This window comes from Rhodamnia argentea, chromosome 7 (genome assembly GCF_020921035.1).
Source record: "Rhodamnia argentea isolate NSW1041297 chromosome 7, ASM2092103v1, whole genome shotgun sequence".
In the NCBI taxonomy this organism is placed as follows: domain Eukaryota; kingdom Viridiplantae; phylum Streptophyta; class Magnoliopsida; order Myrtales; family Myrtaceae; genus Rhodamnia; species Rhodamnia argentea.
In genome coordinates this window covers 27663954-27678697 of record NC_063156.1, presented here as the reverse complement: position 1 = coordinate 27678697, position 14744 = coordinate 27663954, and the positions used below count along the sequence as shown (strand labels likewise).

The window sequence follows — 14744 nt, the reverse complement described above, 5'->3', positions numbered from 1 at the left end:
CAGACGTGTTATGTGCTTCTTCCACCGCATGAGCATACCAAACTCTCTGCAAGGTCGGTTCGGTGTGCTTTCTTAGGCTACGACACAGAACATAAAGGCTACGAGTGCTATGATCCTTCTTCACGGCGTATTCGTATCTCTCGTAGTGTTCAATTCTTTGAGCACCTACCGTTCTTTTCTGCTACCTCTACTTCTTCACACTCAGCCCCATCTATTTTTATGGATTTTCCTCTTGATTCATCTCTTGTTCCTCCTATTATATCTTCTCCGTTAGATCCAGTGCCACCACCTTCTCCCGTTATGCCTCCTTCCTCGTCTACTTCACCCGCCACTTCGACGCCTCTTGACGATTCTCGCCCCCCTTCCCCTCGGAGGAATCCTCTGCGAGATCGCCGTCCTCCAGCTAGGTACGTGGCTGCTACAAGTTATTCCGATGAGTTTGGTTCCTTTATGGCTGCTGTCCATACTTTACGGGAACCATCACATTATCGTATGGCCGTACAACATGCCGAATGGCGTGATGCTATGTCCGAGGAATTGTCTGCTCTTGAACGCACCGGTACGTGGGATCTTGTACCTCTTCCACCAGGAAAATCCTTGATATCTTGTCGTTGGATCTATAAAATCAAGACTCACTCTGATGGTAGTATTGAGCGCTATAAAGCACGTCTTGTTGCACGTGGTTTTGATCGGGAGTATGGGATTGATTATGAGGTGACCTTTGCTCCCGTTGCCAAAATGGCTTCTGTTCGTACTCTTCTTGCGATCGCATCTATTCGTAATTGGCCTCTTTTTCAGCTTGATGTGAAGAATGCTTTTCTTCATGGGGTCTTTCATGAGGAACTCTATATGCAGCCACCTCCTGGTCTAGCTCATTCTCCCGGTCGGGTTTGTCGTCTTCGTCGAGCCCTTTATGGTCTCAAACGGGCTCCTCGAGCTTGGTTTGAACGTTTTGCGAGATGTTGTTCGGTCACTTGGTTTTGTTCGAGTGAGAATGATCATGCTATGTTCACCCACACTTCTCCTTCTGGTTGTACTATTCTACTACTCTATGTTGATGATATAATTATTATTGGGGATGACTATGCTCATATTGCTTATACTAAACAACATCTTCACCGTCAGTTTGCTATGAAGGATCTAGGTTTCTTACGTTATTTTCTCGGTATTGAAGTTGCTCGCAATCGACGTGGTATTCTTCTCTCCCAACGAAAGTACATTGCCGACATTCTGGCTCGTGCTGAGTTGTCCGATACTCGCATCGCGGCTACTCCCGTTGAACTTCATTTACGGCTTCGTCCGGATGATGGTGAGCCTTTGTCTGATGTTACTCGCTATCGGGCTCTTGTTGGCGATCTTGTCTATCTTACGACTACTCGTCCCGATATCGCCTATGCTTTGTTCACCTTGTCGGTCGATTTGTAGCGGCTCCTCGTACGGTTCATTATGCTTTCTTTGTACTCCGCATTCTGCGATATCTTCGTGGTACTCTGACACGCTCGGTTTTTCTCCCATCAACTTCCTCACTTGCTCTTCGTGCTTACTCCGATGCTGATTGGGCTTCGGATGTTACCGACCGCAAGTCCATTACGGGATTTTGTGTCTTTCCGGGTGATTCTCCGATTTCTTGGCGTGCTAAGAAGCAACCTGTCGTGTCTCGCTCTTCTACCGAATCGAGTATCGTGCTATGGGCGACACTACGATTGAGATTATTTGGCTTCGACGTCTCCTTGCTGATCTTGGTGTTGCCTCCTCTAATCCCATTCCTCTTCATTGTGACAATAAGAGTGCTATTCACATTGCTACAAATCCGGTCTTTCATGAGCGTACCAAGCACATCGACATTGATTGTCATATCACGCGTCATCGGCTCCAAGCACGTATCATTTCTCTTCCCTTTGTAGCTTCGCGACCCCGACTTGTCGACTTATTCACCAAATCTCTTACATCACAACGATTTGCTACTCTTCTTTCCAAACTCTCATTGGTTGACCCACCTTGAGTTTGAGGGGGGGTGTTAGATATATTAGGAGTAGGGTTTTTCCTTTAGTATATGTATTTACTTTTATACCTTTCTTTGTATGTATATTTATATTGGCCTTGTGCCTAATTGTAATTGAAGCATTCCATTATTCACTTCTCCAAATCTAACAACAAGAACCCTTACGCATATCAAAAGACTTTGTCAAGACAACTGGGACAACATTATCTATATAAGCCCCACATAGATCAACCAACAGTAAATCTCTCACACACACCGTGGTGAAGCAAACTTAAGGAGTCTGCAATGGTGACCTCGACCTCCACGTCGGGCTCGATAGTGACGGAGGTAATCCGCTTGTCAACTTCGGGAGAGCTGAAGAGCTCACCGACCCGCTTGTGAGTCGCTCAAATCTATCCCGTGTATCGGTTCTCGACAAACGCAAGACAGACTGAGATTGCTTTAGAGCACATAACAAAAACTCAATCGAAACCATGATGCGGTTTGCAGAGACCATGGACTATAACACCGTTGAAACATTGACCATGATCAGTAGGCAATCGTTATCGGCTCAAATATACTCGGCTATGGATAAACATCTTTCGAACCCGGGAAAATCAAATGTTGCAAATATGTGGATAGCCCAAAAATCCACGAGAAATTAGAAAGCAAGTGCATATCCGAATCGAAGCCATGAATTTGCAAAAGTTATACAAGATCGTACCTATAATTTAGAGTGATAACTACATACCACCTCTTGATGCCAATAAAGTAGACAAAGCAGAACTACACTAAACGTCGTATTTTGGTGGGCTATGTAACAGCAATCATGCACATTCACTCACTCGTCACATGAAACCGATTCTAGTCCAACACATTCTCCACAGGCTGGCTTCCTAGTTGTAATATGAAGAACCTCGGTGGGTATTCTCGCCGGTCCGCTTGACCCGAAGACGCTTATCCTTTGCCCCGCGCAACGCATCGTAGCACACAAATAACCAAAATCATGATTTTGATATGCAACAACATAAATTTTCAAACGGAAGAACAATATAATATGCCTTTTCTATCGAGCATAAGTTCTCCACATAGCCTTGGAAATCTGATTTCTGAGGTAACTCCAAGAACCTGCGGCCATTTTGTGAAAATTCAACGGATCCCACGTGTGCTATAATGTAATGGACAAATCAAAACTTCCATGGGATTTGAATATACAAATGTTGCTTAAAGCGACTTCAGATTTTCAAAATTTGTCGACAGTGGGCCCCGGCTTGTCACGTGGCGTTCTTTGACCGGACTAGAGCATAGATGGATTGGTGCTCGAAGAACACCCAATATTTTCTCAGGAATTATTGCCTCTGTATTAGCAATTCAGCATCGGTTTACTTCCCCTTTGTTGCCCAAATGAAGGGAAATATTTCTCATAGTTCGTCTCCATTCACTGCCATCGACTTTTAACGTAGTAACGGTTGTCCTTACACAAATCCCTCTTTCACTCATGACCGTGGAAGGAGAAACAACAACAAATATTTGAAATTTCGTCTTTGCGTCTTCCTGAAATCCGCCTACTCGCCGTATGCTCCGGCGTTGCCTCCGACCCCATCGGTAGCCACGAACTTGGTTTGTTCACAACCCCCATATCTCTTCCTCAACAGAGCCAATCCTACTATGAGACTCTGGGAGAGAGAGAATGAGAGAGGGGGGGCATCCGTAGAGAATGAAACCGCTTGCATTCGCCGAGCTACACGGCGATTCGCTCCTCTTCTTCTTCCTCTAATTCTGCGAAATGGGAAGGTGGGGTTTCGATGGTGCAGGGCGCTTCTAGGGGGATCGGGCTTGAATTCGTGTGCATTTTTCTTCTTGTGGTTGTGCAATGTAGCTTATGATCGGATGATTTCCGATTGATTAGGGCCTTAATTTTTAATGGATTATAACGGAGGCAGATTTCGGGAAGACGCAAGGACGAGATTTCAAAGATTTGTTCTTGTTTCTCCTTCTATGGTCGTGAGTGAAAGAGGGATTTGAGATAGAGAAAAAGTGAGCGGAAGAGATTTTGAAGTTGCGTAGAGTATTTTTGCCCGCTTCTCCTCGAGAAGACGGAAAGACAAAGAGAAGGGGGGAAAAGAGATAACGGAGCTCATAACAGTGGGCCCCGGCTTGCCACGTGGCGTTCTTTGAGTGGACTAGACAGAGATGGATTGGTGCTCCAGGAGCACCCAATGTTTTCTCATAATTCCCTACGCGCACAAATCATTTTCTCCCAAATTTGCAGAGGAATGGGCAGAAATTTCATTTCTTCAATAATACCAAGATGCAGAATTTCAAGACTATTTTTTGTGCTCCTTCTTGCCTTTTAATTCACTGTGATAAGTCCGGCCCGCCCAAGTCGGACACAGGCCCATTTGGACCAAACCCGATCGGTCCATCCTCCACCTCCATGTCCTTCGCCAGTCGCCCCCATGGCGGTGTTCCTCGTTCTGGTGACGGACAAAGCCATCGGTAGCAATCTCCGAAGCCTCGATCATCGACCTGGGTTCTGTCCGTCATCGCAAAGTTCCAAACTTTCGTTAGGTACTTTGCTGGGTTTGACTCTAAAAGCTTCACCAATCTGTGTAATCTTTCAAAGGTTTGATTTTCTTTCTTCCCCCCGATCCGGAAGGTTTGCAATTCTTCAAACTCTGTCCAATTCTTGAAAAATTTTCGGTGGGATTAAGGTTGCGATCAAGCCAAGTCGGATCGGCTTCCTAGATTTTCTCCTTCATCCCTCCACTCAGATATATTCTCCAAGTCGAATCAGGTATTCATTTGATGTCCATGTCTTAGAATTTCCTAATTAGTTAGGGAAGACTAGTATTGACTTATGTATGGTGTGCACAAATGTTTGCAATACTGGCTTGAAAGTGAAAAGGGGGCCATACAAATGTTTTGTGTGAGAAATTTCTGTATGGAATATCCTGGTATGGCAGTCTGCGGGCCGCTGATACGGCCGAAAGATATTGTTGCTAATCTGGTGAGAGTTTAGCTCTTGCTGGTCTGATTTTTGTACTTTCCTATGACCAAGGTTAGGATTGCTTGAGCATAATGAAGCATATTGTGAAGATAATTACCTTTTTGGTGGCTATCTCTGCCATGTGGATTGGTCTCCTGGAGATGTCTGTAGTTCCTAGAAGCCAGACGTGGTTGGTGAGAATCTTTTTAGTTGCCTCTCCCTTCTCTGATCTCCTTTACACTTGTGAGATCCTTCCTTTCGTGCGTAGTTTGATGTTGTGGGTTTCTGATTGTTCTTCAGCTACCAATATATTTCATTGTTTCACTGGGATGCTATGGATTGCTAATGGTCGGCATCGGCCTAATGCAATTTCCAACTTGTCCTCAAGAGGCAGTGTTGTTGCAGCAGGTATATTGTTTTCGAATTTTCATAATTTTGTTATTGGGCAAGGCTCATACATTGACAATCCATTTTTGACTCGTTGGGTTCCATTTCTCTTTGTACTTGTTCTTTTTCTTCTGGTTGTTTTAATGGTGCTAGAATGGATATCTTTGTAGGGATTAATCCAATGGTCCTTTTTTGAATTTCTTAAATATAGTACTGGTAGTGTGCTGCATTCAAAGTGCATAAGTGAATCCCTTAGAAGAAATTTTCTTGAGGGAGCTAATTCTATTGCCTACATTTTTTTCTCTTATGTGGAATGGAGAAGGTCATTGAGATCACAAACTTCTAACATATTTAGTCTCTTCAAACATTTCTCAAAAAGAAAGTCTGTATATGTTTTTGGATTTGATACTCGAATAGTATTTCTCAAAACATCGCTTGGTTTCATGTTTAAGCAACCTATGAAATCTTTAGGTTGGTACTTTGCTGCTAGTTTTGTTGGGTTTCTTGGAGCATTTTGTTTAACTTATTACACCTGGGAACATATGGAAGTGGTAAAATTGTATGCCTCTGGTGTCATCTATCATTGTATTTCCATAAGCACGACTTTTTCTTGACCTCGAGAAGCAGCTGGTCTGAGATTCCAAACAATACCTGGTATTTACTCTATGGCTTGTCAGTGACCAGGGGTATAGTTTGGAATCTCAGACCACCTGCTTCTTGTGTTGTTTTGGGGGTGGTGGGTGGTGTTGGGGGAATGTAGTCCCCTAAGAGCTAGTCGAGTATTTTGGGTAAACATGGATTTTCTTTTTAACGCGATAACAGTTTCACATTCCTCTAGTAAAAGAAACAAGAGGAATTGTTACTAGATTTAATCTAGCAGGTGGTTTGAAGGGACTGCGTGCCATAAGAGCTAGTTCTGCACTGTGGATGACTGTGAATTCTATTTCTCGCGGGGTTAGAGGGACGCATTCTAAGGCAAGAGGACTTGTTTCTCAATTTAGTTTATTTAACCCGCCTGCCTGTGTTAAGGCTGATGGGTTGACCACAGGAGTAACGGGTAACCTGTACCTGACTTCACATCTAGCACATTTCTTGCTGTCTGAGGTTATCTCTTAGTAGGTAGCTCATGCTTGTTGTGCTTGGTGTCTCTGGAAGGAGTGGTGGAAGACCGTGGTGAAATATCTATGATGTGATAATATGATGGCACACAGCTGCAATGAGTCATATGAATTTGATCTTTCAGAATGGTTGCTCCATTGTTGGACAATCTGCTGGAACTTAGCAATGTATTCTATGCCTGCCCATTTTTTATGCACATTTTAGTTCAGTTATAGTTCTTTTTGTAACTAGAACTTATAGTTAAACTTTGTGTTGAGGCAAGAGAGTTGAATCTTTTGCAGGACGTTGTCGAGGCCAAGGATTTCTTGAAGCAAAGAGGGGTCGATGTTGGTTCCGAGTGATTTGACCTGCTGCACTCATTTACTTACAGAACATTCCAGTTCGAGTGGAAATTGATCTCCGAATCTTTCAGGATTAGAGCAGCTGATGAACATTTACTCGAGCTTTTTGACAATTTTGGAGTGTTAAGTTATCAACTAATCATGAAAAGTCATGCTTTTGGTGTTTATGCTTGTAGGTGAAATCGAAATTTTGTTCATCTTGTCCACCATACTTTAGCCAGTTTTTAATGTATAGTTGCACAGTACTCTCTCTTTCTTTTGTGTGGGTTTTTCTTTCTTTTGATTGTGTGTTCTTTGATATACGGATTGCCTTTAATATATGAGAGAGTATTTGGGTAATTTACTTTCCAAATGTATTGATTTGTTTGTACAATTATTGAACTTTTCGCCTTTGCAAAAGAGGATGAGTATGCATGAAGAGGCTTCTTCAATTTGCTAGCATTTTCTGCTCTCTCACTACAAATCAAATCATAATACTAAGATGAGCAATAAAATTAACAAACAGTAACAGTAGAAATCACATATGGTCCATTACTAATCAGTCCTAAAACTGCGGTAAAAAAATTTTTTAACGTGCATATTCACCTGTGACAATACCATATTTAGGCTGGTGGTGAAGGGTGTCTTCGTCCAGAAGGTATGTGGCTTGGCCATTCCATTATTCCACTTTAGAGATTTCCATGTGAAATTCCACAGATGGTTTTAGTTTTTCGTAGAATGGTCGAAAGCTTGTGACTACCCGTGCTCGGCGACATCTCACTTGACGCCATGCCTGTCGGCCACAAGGAGGAGTGTCCTCGTTACAATAAGCTGGATAACAAAGGAAGGAAAACCTAGGTGCCCTTAACAAAAATTCGCTCGTGTAGGAAATTGAGCTATTCAGATGTTGGAAAAAGCAAGTTTCCGAAAACCTAACAAAGAAGTTTCTTTTGAAAAGCGAGAGACCCTACATGTCGATGACTAAACAACCGAGCTAGAGTATGGCAGGGGCGGAGGGAATTTCCTGCGGAGCGGTGAACTACATTCGTTCTTATTTAATACAAGAGGCAAATTTGGAAGAAATGAAAGAGAGTCAAACATCAAATTCCCACTTTCAATTTAATCTGCAAGAGATATATAGAGGTACATGGAGTTTATTGGCGTCGAATTAGATAAAATTAGGTAACGCACAAACTCAAGCTATCTAATGAAAAAAAAATAATAATAACTTAGCATGGCCCATGACAAGACCCGGGAAAACGGGCCTGCTTTTCGATTTCTAATGAAGACTGCAGGCCATTGTGGGACAAAGTTGACCTTACGCCAAACAATTTCATTTTTTTAATCCACAATAAATCAAGATTTGCTGCCCAGATTGAAGATCATATTGCGCGAGTACCATGCGCCAACTCAATCAATTTACGAAATATGAAAACTAGCTAATTACAGTTGTCATCCATATTAATGTAACAGCATACTGCTTTCTTCGCGATTTTGACTATCGGACACATTATAGGCATGGTCACAATTCATATCAACTAATGACGTCGTGCATGACGCGCGCTCTCGATTCCAAAACGAATGTAGCCTTCACACAAAGGTGAGCCCCCGCCGGGCTTTGCTTTACAACAGTCAGTTTGGTGTGAGAACTTTTGAAAGGAATGAAAATGAATGATTCCTATGTGAAGCAATTGCTTCAAGAGAGGATTTGCTTCACTTTCTTTCTTCGGCTCTCATAGTACCCTCAGATCTAAAATCCGGCTAAGGAATGGCGGAGCTTTTTTTATGTGGATCATTATTATCAGTAGCTTGATGTGAGCGCAACTGTAGAATACTTTGTAGAGCTTCATAAATTCAAAGCCAATAGGTGGGCTTCGAACAAGAGTTCACAAAACATTTTGTAGTAAACTATGACTTTTTTAAACTCAAGAGGAGGTAAGGGTGGGTCTCATAACATAAACTAATACAACAAACTCATTATTTTTCTTTATTTTTCGCAATTGAGCTCTTATTCCCGAAGAATTAAATTTCATAGGATTCATGTTGGAGAGAGCGGGAAAACCCTCCCCACCCTCCCAAAAGAGCCGAGCTCATTCGAAGTACTACATAGTTAGCATCAAATACTGACATTTTCACGGGTTTCAAATCAATTCGGACCTTTTCGTTATCGTTTTCGTGCTCCAATTTTGCTGATTTACCATTGCCATGAGCTAAAAGTTCAATGAAGTCCTTCCGTTCATCCATCCACACGCGATCGAATCCTTCCTTCGGCTCGGGCATGTGTGAACATGAACGCGTGCCCTTGATGAGCAACGTAGAACAGACGAAGGGCCCGGCGACAAGTGTCGAAAGAGCGATGGCTCGACACGATTAATCAAATCAAAGCAATTATTAATTCAGAAAAATTTCTGCAATTCGCCCCAGCAACGTTGCTTTCCCTGCCCGGGAAACCTTTTGCTTTCTATTTTTAATTATCGAATCGTGTCGCCTACTAAGCTTTACATCTCTTCCTCTTTCTCTTCCTTTCCTCTGGCCAACTTTTTCCAGACAGTCTTTTGTCTCTGGAACTCACTCTGAATTAACGCACAGTAATCAACCCATTAAACTATAATTAAGCATTGTTCAGACACAGTTGCTTTCCATGTCTAACCAATGACACGTACAAGGAACATGCTTCAGCCATTAATTTTACTCCTTTTTTGCATATTATCTTACCTTTTTGAATGCCCGAAAGTGGGTAGCTTGCGGCTTGACTGGAATTTGATGGTCAGATTATTCCTATAATATATGCCAGTGTGCCAGGGGCTCGAAGCAATTGGAAGATGGTGATAAAATGTGATGAATTATTGACTCGGATTAAGACCGATCGATATGTCTTCTAGCAGCAAATGATATTATAGTACTCGGGGGCTCGAAGCTTACGTGCGTTTCTCGCATAAACCACGAGATGATTTAAGTTCTCGACCGGAAGTATAAGGTTGTCGTCCCACATTGTTTAACAATTGTTTTAGGGTATTGGGGTTGCTTATTGGTTTGACAAAGTCTTTGCCAAGCCCAAACACTTGCCAATGGTGTACCCACATGCATTCAATCAAGGGGACAATTGGTCTTTTAATATGAGTACAAAAGAGGCATGGAGTAGTGGGTTTAAATTGAAAAGATTGGGGTTAACGTTAGGTGAACCTGCTCATCAGGGCATGAGGTCTAGGGCAAAAAGGATGGCCCCCTTCTAGTACTTCACCTGACGGATTTGGGGTAGCCATGATAATTATCTACAATCATAAGACCTACCACTAGTTTGCTCTAATCCCCAATTCAATGATGATATATTGGGGCGTACGTGCGTGACTCCAATCTATATTTTCTTATGTAACGCCCGTGGCCCAGCATATTGAGGATATATTTTTCATGCCAGAAGCGCTATGCAATACAAATTGCTCACTTGAATTTTGACTAGCATGTTACGTGATTTGTGAAGTTCATTAAGGGTTCGATCTTCGATGTGGCTTCATCCAGTACTTTTATTGAAGTCTCGGAGTATAAGTTGCATTTGGTGCAAGTATGAAATGTCGAAAATCGGACTAGAACAAGTTATGATTTTCTCACATCCTAGAGGGAGAAGCGACCGTCTTGCAATGGTTTCAGGCAATCTTGGTGGTGACGCAAAAGGATGAATTAGTTCCTTCTTTTGACTAATCTGAAAAAAAACAAAAAGACTGTTTTCAAATTTTGGTCTATCTCGTCCCTAGGTCTGGACAACCTATCAAGCTTTTTATAAGAGTTTATTGGGGGTTTTCTCCTACCGAATGACGTTACCAAAGGCCGAATAGACTAATTTTTGTCCTATCCGCCTTAAATTCGAACTGTCCAATCCGCCCTAACTATTCTTCTTTAGAACAAGTCACTTTACTCGAGTCACATTCACATTGAGTATTTGCATAGCAAAATCATAACTAAGGTGATTGCATTAGTGCATAAAAGTTACCTAAGTAGGAACAAATGAGGTCATTGCATGCAGATTGCTCTGAATCATGATTAACTATGCAAGTCGAAAGTCCGCACTTAAGCAATTCGTGAAAATTTCATAGTACTCCATGAATTTTCAGATAATTCAATCGTCGTACTTCCTCGATTACAAAATAAAAAAACTGTGGGATAGGTCATGAGTTCTTTACAGCATTTATGCAACTGCATGAATGATGGATCTGCACAAAGAAACTTGCCCTACATCCGCAGTCCTATCTCAAATTAGGCTAAACTTTTTGTCTTCTCCTTATTCTTTTCCCGGCCCCATGGATGGGTCTCTCTAATATTTACACCATGTTTCGTCATACATCATCACCGTGATCATCATGATCAGGGCATGAAGCGTTGTCGGACCAAGGTCGAAGACGATCGCCATCACGATCCGTTCCTCATCATTGTGTGGGCAAGAGCTTGAAGCTCGCTCAAGTCGCCGTTGAGGGGTCTCTTCGTGGCGGCGCACGATGAAGACGGCCGCAGGAAACAAAGCTCTTGATAATTGTACCAATCCTCCCTATTACTCTCCGTCTCACCGCGGTGAACCATCATCGCCGCAGCGCCATTGCTGTGGTTGCTGTTGCTGCTGTGGTCGATGGACTCGAGCGAGCTCGTGGGAGAGGCCGAACTGTTGCTCATCATCATCATCATGTGATGGGTCGTGAACGCTTGGAGTCCGCTTACGTTATTGTTATCGCCCCACCATTGTTGATGAGGGTTTTGCATTAGGGCGTTGTAGTTTATGGAGTCCAACGTCAGATTCTGCGCCAGTTGGGCTTTCGCTTGCATCAGCTGTGCTTGCAGAAAGGCCACCTGTGAAGAAAACAGAGAGAGAGAGAGAGAGAGAGATTGCAAATCAGAGTTAGAGATTCATGTCGTGCAGTGGACGAATGCGAAGGAGAGTCGCAATCAATCAAGAAATTAGACAGTCGGGCATTACAGCTTGATCTTCTTGCATATCACTTTACAAATATAGGGCAAAGGGTCAAGAATGGCAGGCATTTTCAGCAATGAATTTTGATTTTTATTTGGAGAAGACTTGAAAGAACTTCAGTTCCAGATCTTTCTCCCATGTTTCTTGCTCAAACTCCATCAAAGGGAAAGGAAAGAAAAGGCTCAACAGAAGTTCAGATTAAAGAAAGAAAGAAAAGGAGAAGATGATGATCAGAATATAACATATCGAATCTTGAGCTCCAATGAATGATGACGGTCGTGGCGAGTGAGGGGGATAGAGACCTGCTGCTGGAGAGCGAAGACGTGGGAGACGCAGCCGTAGACGGGGTCGCGGAGGCGGGCCTGGGCCTCGTAGGCGATGGTGAAGACCGCCTCGCAGCGGTCGGCGACGGGGACGTGGAGCAGCAGCTTGGACACGTTGCTCGCCCCGAACACCTTGTGGATCGCGGCGAACCGCGCCGGCCCTTGCTCCGTCCGGAAGTAGGGCGCGAATATGCAGTCCGCCGCGCACTTCCTCCTCAGGAACTTGCACGCCCCGCACGGCGAGACCGCCGCCCCGTTCCCAGCCCCGCTCGGTCCCATCGGTTTGCGGAGGACGACGGCGACGGCGAAGAGAGAGAGAGAGAGAGAGAGAGAGGAGGTGATGCGCACGAGTGCAGTGGGGATGAGCGAAAGAACAAAGACAGATCACAGAGGTCGCAGGTTTGCACGTACGCTTAACCCAACTGCTTTGAGGTAGGGGGCGTGTGGGGCACTTAGAGAAGGGTGGCCTATAAATATAACGGGAAGGAGTAAGTACATTTTTTTTTTTTTTTAAGTACAACTATTGTCTCCACTCCATCTCTTCGAAGGAAAAAAAAATATATTTTCTTAACAGTACTGCCAAGAACGATTTATATACTATCACCGCATGTTATGCAAAAAAACATATCGAATTGTCAGGCTAACATTTTTCAATAAAAAAAAAATTAACTTATAAAACACATTATGTCTAATCCATAGCTTATAATACTAACCCAATTGTCTAAAAATGCGGTTAATATTGATGTGGCTGTGCATCGTTGCGGTTCTATCGTTAATATGGTGAATTTAAAAGCAACTCATGATAATTAATTATGGAAAAAGATTGAACTTGGACAACGAGATTAATGCGAGATTTTAAGGGTTCAAAGTCGACCCACCGACGGTCGACTTTCACGCCGTTGGAATGTTCAGTGTGCATGATACCGTTTTTGTTCTGCTCGACCATTTGACTCTTTAAGGCGGCAAGGAAATCGAACACGCGACGTAGTCATCGAAATGTAAGTTCGCGACGTCCCTCTTTATCGCAATTGATTCTGTCCATCGATCCTCGCTTCTGAAAATGCTGGTAATTGTGTGGTAATTACCTAGTAATTATACAGGTGCATCTAGATTATTACTTTTGCTTGCAAATAGAAGGAGGCACGGAAGAGAACGTGTGGGGACAGGGAAGGTCTGCGTGTAGGGTTCGGAGGGGGCATCAATCAATGGGGCTTTACTGCAATTTGAGTTTAATTTAGGGGTTGGGAGGGCCCCACACTTTTGCATTATTTGGAGAATGAAGCTCTTTATTTATTGTCGCACGGTTTGGTCCGTAATAGAAAAAAAAATCGGGCCAAAGTCGTAATTTCGTGACTTGTGGGGGTGGGAATGTGGGATTAATATAAATGGTTTTGGCCTAATTAATTATCGCTGTTGTTGTTTAACATTTTCGGTCTTTTTCTCCCGCCGAACGCCGCACCTGGGAACTGCTGCTTTTTGTCGCCTTTTTTTGACGCTGACCAAACTGGATGGTTGGGGATGGACAATGGAACCGGCACCTGTCGGTCACCACCTCTACTAGTTTGGCCTTATATATATATACGGTTAATATCGCAACAACCCTTCAAGTAAATGTGTTACAGGTGTACTGATTTGAAGTTTTTCGGTGTGCTAACCTTACATATATCGATATACATATATACAAACATATATTATATATGAAATGTACGAATATATTACGTCATGACATGCAAATCGATCTGAAACAAAGAAGACAAGACATTGTCGCCTTTTTTTTTTATTATTTCAAATAAATCCATCGATTGAACGATTAGAATCATTTCTGAGGCGACGATGGTGACCGTAGAGCGTGGTAACATGTCCCTGATGAGAACTCGCTAAGTCGATTTTTTTTTTTTTGTCATGATCTAATAGTTCTTCGAGGGGAAAAATCAAAATGCAAAAAGCGGGGGCAGATGACTGATGAGTCTGGTTAACGCGAGAGGGAGCTAAATTGGTCAAACCAATTGAGTAGGGGCTTTGACTTTTGGGAGCCCTAGGCGAAGAAAAATACGAAGTTTGGCTCGAAAATCGGTTCACAACTAAGGGACGACGACGAACATATCTTCTCTTTGTTTAGTTTAGTCGATGAGGCAGTCGGTCAATATTAATTAGCATGACAAGTCCGCGCATGCCTCGTTTAGAATGCTCCATTTAATTGGAAGGGGAGACATTTCATTTCTCGGAAATATTTTTTGCGAAAGAGAAGGATTTTTACCATTTGGATCCGATATGGGGACTCAAGGATTCAGTGAAAATGTTTAGGACTGTATTGACGCGGTTGAAAGATATCCGTACAATAAGTACATGACTTGATATGGTAAATTTTTCGAGAAATCTTTCAGAAGGGTCTTAAATATATTGCACTTGTACATCCTAAAGCTCTTGATAATTTGCCAGTTGAGTCCTTCCGATCCAAATCGATCGGAAATCGCCCGCTTGGACGCCAATTGTCCTGTGCATTGCGACCGACACTAACGTGAATATTTTTTTGATAACATTTTTAATAATTTTTTGGAATTTTGGATTTTGATTAGCTTTGCCGTTTTTCCCCTCCTTAGCTCGTCGGCCAACCAGGTTGCCCTCGTTAGATTTGGACGAGGGCCGCCTTGCTCGCAGCTAGCACCGCCTC

At 42.9% G+C, this 14744-nt stretch overlaps 2 protein-coding genes across 6 annotated transcripts; one reads left to right on the top strand and one right to left on the bottom strand.

Moving 5' to 3' along the window:
* The first annotated feature begins 4490 nt into the window (after positions 1–4490).
* On the top strand, positions 4491–7070 carry LOC115752066 (dolichol-phosphate mannose synthase subunit 3). Of its 5 annotated transcripts, none has more exons than XM_048282172.1 (5): positions 4491–4607; positions 4696–4778; positions 5048–5164; positions 5271–5378; positions 6758–7070. In XM_048282172.1, the coding sequence occupies exons 3-5, from the start codon at positions 5063–5065 to the stop codon at positions 6815–6817; spliced, it is 270 nt and encodes an 89-aa protein (XP_048138129.1). In that variant the 5' UTR covers positions 4491–4607; positions 4696–4778; positions 5048–5062; the 3' UTR covers positions 6818–7070. The 5 variants fall into 5 exon arrangements, with proteins under 5 accessions (XP_048138129.1, XP_030545975.1, XP_030545977.1 ...); XM_030690115.1 differs by having other exon boundaries at positions 5043–5164; XM_030690114.2 differs by having other exon boundaries at positions 4496–4552; positions 4641–4778; positions 5043–5164.
* Positions 7071–11006: 3936 nt separating this feature from the next.
* On the bottom strand, positions 11007–12384 carry LOC115752038 (LOB domain-containing protein 16-like). Its single transcript, XM_030690067.2, has 2 exons — positions 12053–12384; positions 11007–11629 (listed from the first exon to the last, which is right to left on the bottom strand). Exons 1-2 carry the CDS (start codon positions 12350–12352, stop codon positions 11198–11200), a joined length of 732 nt encoding a protein of 243 aa, XP_030545927.2. The 5' UTR covers positions 12353–12384; the 3' UTR covers positions 11007–11197.
* Between the last annotated feature and the right edge of the window lie 2360 nt (positions 12385–14744).